Consider the following 2,019-nt stretch of genomic DNA (forward strand, 5'->3'; position numbering starts at 1 on the left):
AAAAAATTTATCGACAACGAACGTGCAGTGTATAATGTACGATTTTTCAACTCGCACAAATTTCTTAAACGTATTTCTTGACAAAATGAAAGGTTTCTAGTCTGATTTGCAATGTGCTCTTTGCGTCTAAAAACACTCTATTTTATACAAACAACTCAAAATGCTTAAAAAAATTTATCGACGACGAATGATTGTACAATATACCTACAATTTATCAACTCGCAAATCATTCTTAAACGTATATTTCTTGACAAAATGGTAGGTTTCTAGAAGCCAAGACTACATTGCAGATTAGACTTAAAGTGTGATTTGCAATGCGCTCTTTGCGTCTAAAAACACCCTATTTTATACAAGCAACTCAAAGCGTTTAAAAAGTGTATCGACAACGAACGATTGTGCAATGTACAATTTATCAATTCGCAAAGACTCCTTAAACGTATCTCTTGGCTAAAAAATGGAACGTTTCTAGGAGCAAAGAGCACGCTGTAGCAGACTCGCCCAGCAACCCTCGGCCGGATGCGACATTCGGTCAACGAGTCGCGGACCTCTCCGGCCTCCGCTCGCGGGACCCTCGCGCTACACATTTGCATATACGTACCGATAAATCGTGGGCAGTGGATAAGAATCGTCGTCCTCCATACTGCTGTTCGTGTTTGCGTTGTTGTTCGTATCGTTTCCCGCCGTCGAGGCATTGCCAAGGTTACACAGCATTAATCGCGACATCGCTGACGCCGTGTGCTCGCGGAACGTTTCAGTCTCGAATAAATTGGAGAACACCTTCGCGGAGGAGGGCGGGAGGACGCGGAGAGCACAGGCCGATATCACGGCGCGGACACGGTGCACACGTACTCGACTCCCAGCGTGGCGATCATGCCGTGTCGATCGGAGCGTGTGTTACTTCCTCTCTCTTTTTTTTTTACAATATCTCAAAAACTCGTGCGTCTCACCGAGCGGCCACCTCCGCCGTCTCGCCGCTCGCCCCGCGCTCTCTCACCTCGCTTCGACGACACCTCGGCGCGATCCTCGGCGCGCGGCGAACCAGCATCGCAATTTGTAATTTCAAATGTTACGTGTACAGGCTACGGTAGGATGGGATCGATCGATCGGCCGACGGATCGAATCAATCGCGCGATTATTCGCACGCACGAGATCGCGCGTATAGGCACTGATTAAACCTCCCTTCCTCTTGCTCTCCCGCCTCGGTTATGAAATCGCGCTTAGGCACCACTCTCGCTCCGAACGGAGGCGAACTTCACAGAGGTTTCTCAGCCACAATCCGCGTTCGGCGGGCAGCGGGGGGGTAGGGAAGCAGGGTTGACGCCACACAGTGGTTCCCTCGCGGGATCGAGACCGATCGGGATCGCGGTCGATATGAAGCTGGACGATATGTGGGCGACGGTCCACCCCGCCTCGGCCGGTCGGGCCGTCGTTGCCGCCGATGCCGGTGCGACGGGCGACGATCGGCGAACTGCGCGGCCTCACAGTCCCGCGCGTCTGCGATCCATCATCGTCGGCCGCCGGGCCCGCGATCGCGTCGGCATAATCGTGTGACGAGGGCGACCGGCGCTAACTCCGGACACCCGGGACGCGCGTGTCGCGGGTCACGTAACGCGCGCGGTGACGACGAGGGGCATTATCGGGAGACGGCCGCGGCTCGGACGCGGGCATAAGTGCCGCGCTCGCGGGGCGATCGTACGGCGCGGCGCGGCGCGGCAATAACGAGCTTTCATAAAGGAACACACGCAACTCTCGAACGGAACATCGGTAAAAATGGGGGAGAGAAAAAGAGAGAGAGAGAGAGAGAGAGAGAGAGAGAGAAGGAAGGAGAAAGAGAGAGAGAGAGAGGAAGAGGGAGAAAGAAAGGGCGAGAGAGAGGGAAAGAGACGGCGAGGGTCGTGCCCCCGACGTAGGCAACCCGCCGCGCACACCGCTCGACACCCGCTGCCGATTCCCACCTTGCTCCTCTTTCGCGGCGGCGGAGCGCGATGCAACCCCCGTGCGATCCTCCCCCCAAGCCCC

General features: G+C 55.1%; 1 protein-coding gene across 1 annotated transcript in view; it reads right to left on the bottom strand.

The window, feature by feature from the left end:
* The window catches only part of LOC105567076 (voltage-gated potassium channel subunit beta-2), an 18,994-nt gene extending 17,177 nt beyond the window's left edge, over window positions 1–1,817 (bottom strand). The window contains 1 exon segment of the mRNA XM_012021628.1: window positions 599–1,817. Coding sequence (XP_011877018.1) covers window positions 599–723 — 125 coding nt within the window. The 5' untranslated portion in view covers window positions 724–1,817.
* Between the last annotated feature and the right edge of the window lie 202 nt (window positions 1,818–2,019).

Source organism: Vollenhovia emeryi, unplaced genomic scaffold, assembly GCF_000949405.1.
Source record: "Vollenhovia emeryi isolate VEMERY1.0 unplaced genomic scaffold, V.emery_V1.0 DF939141.1, whole genome shotgun sequence".
NCBI lineage: Eukaryota > Metazoa > Arthropoda > Insecta > Hymenoptera > Formicidae > Vollenhovia > Vollenhovia emeryi.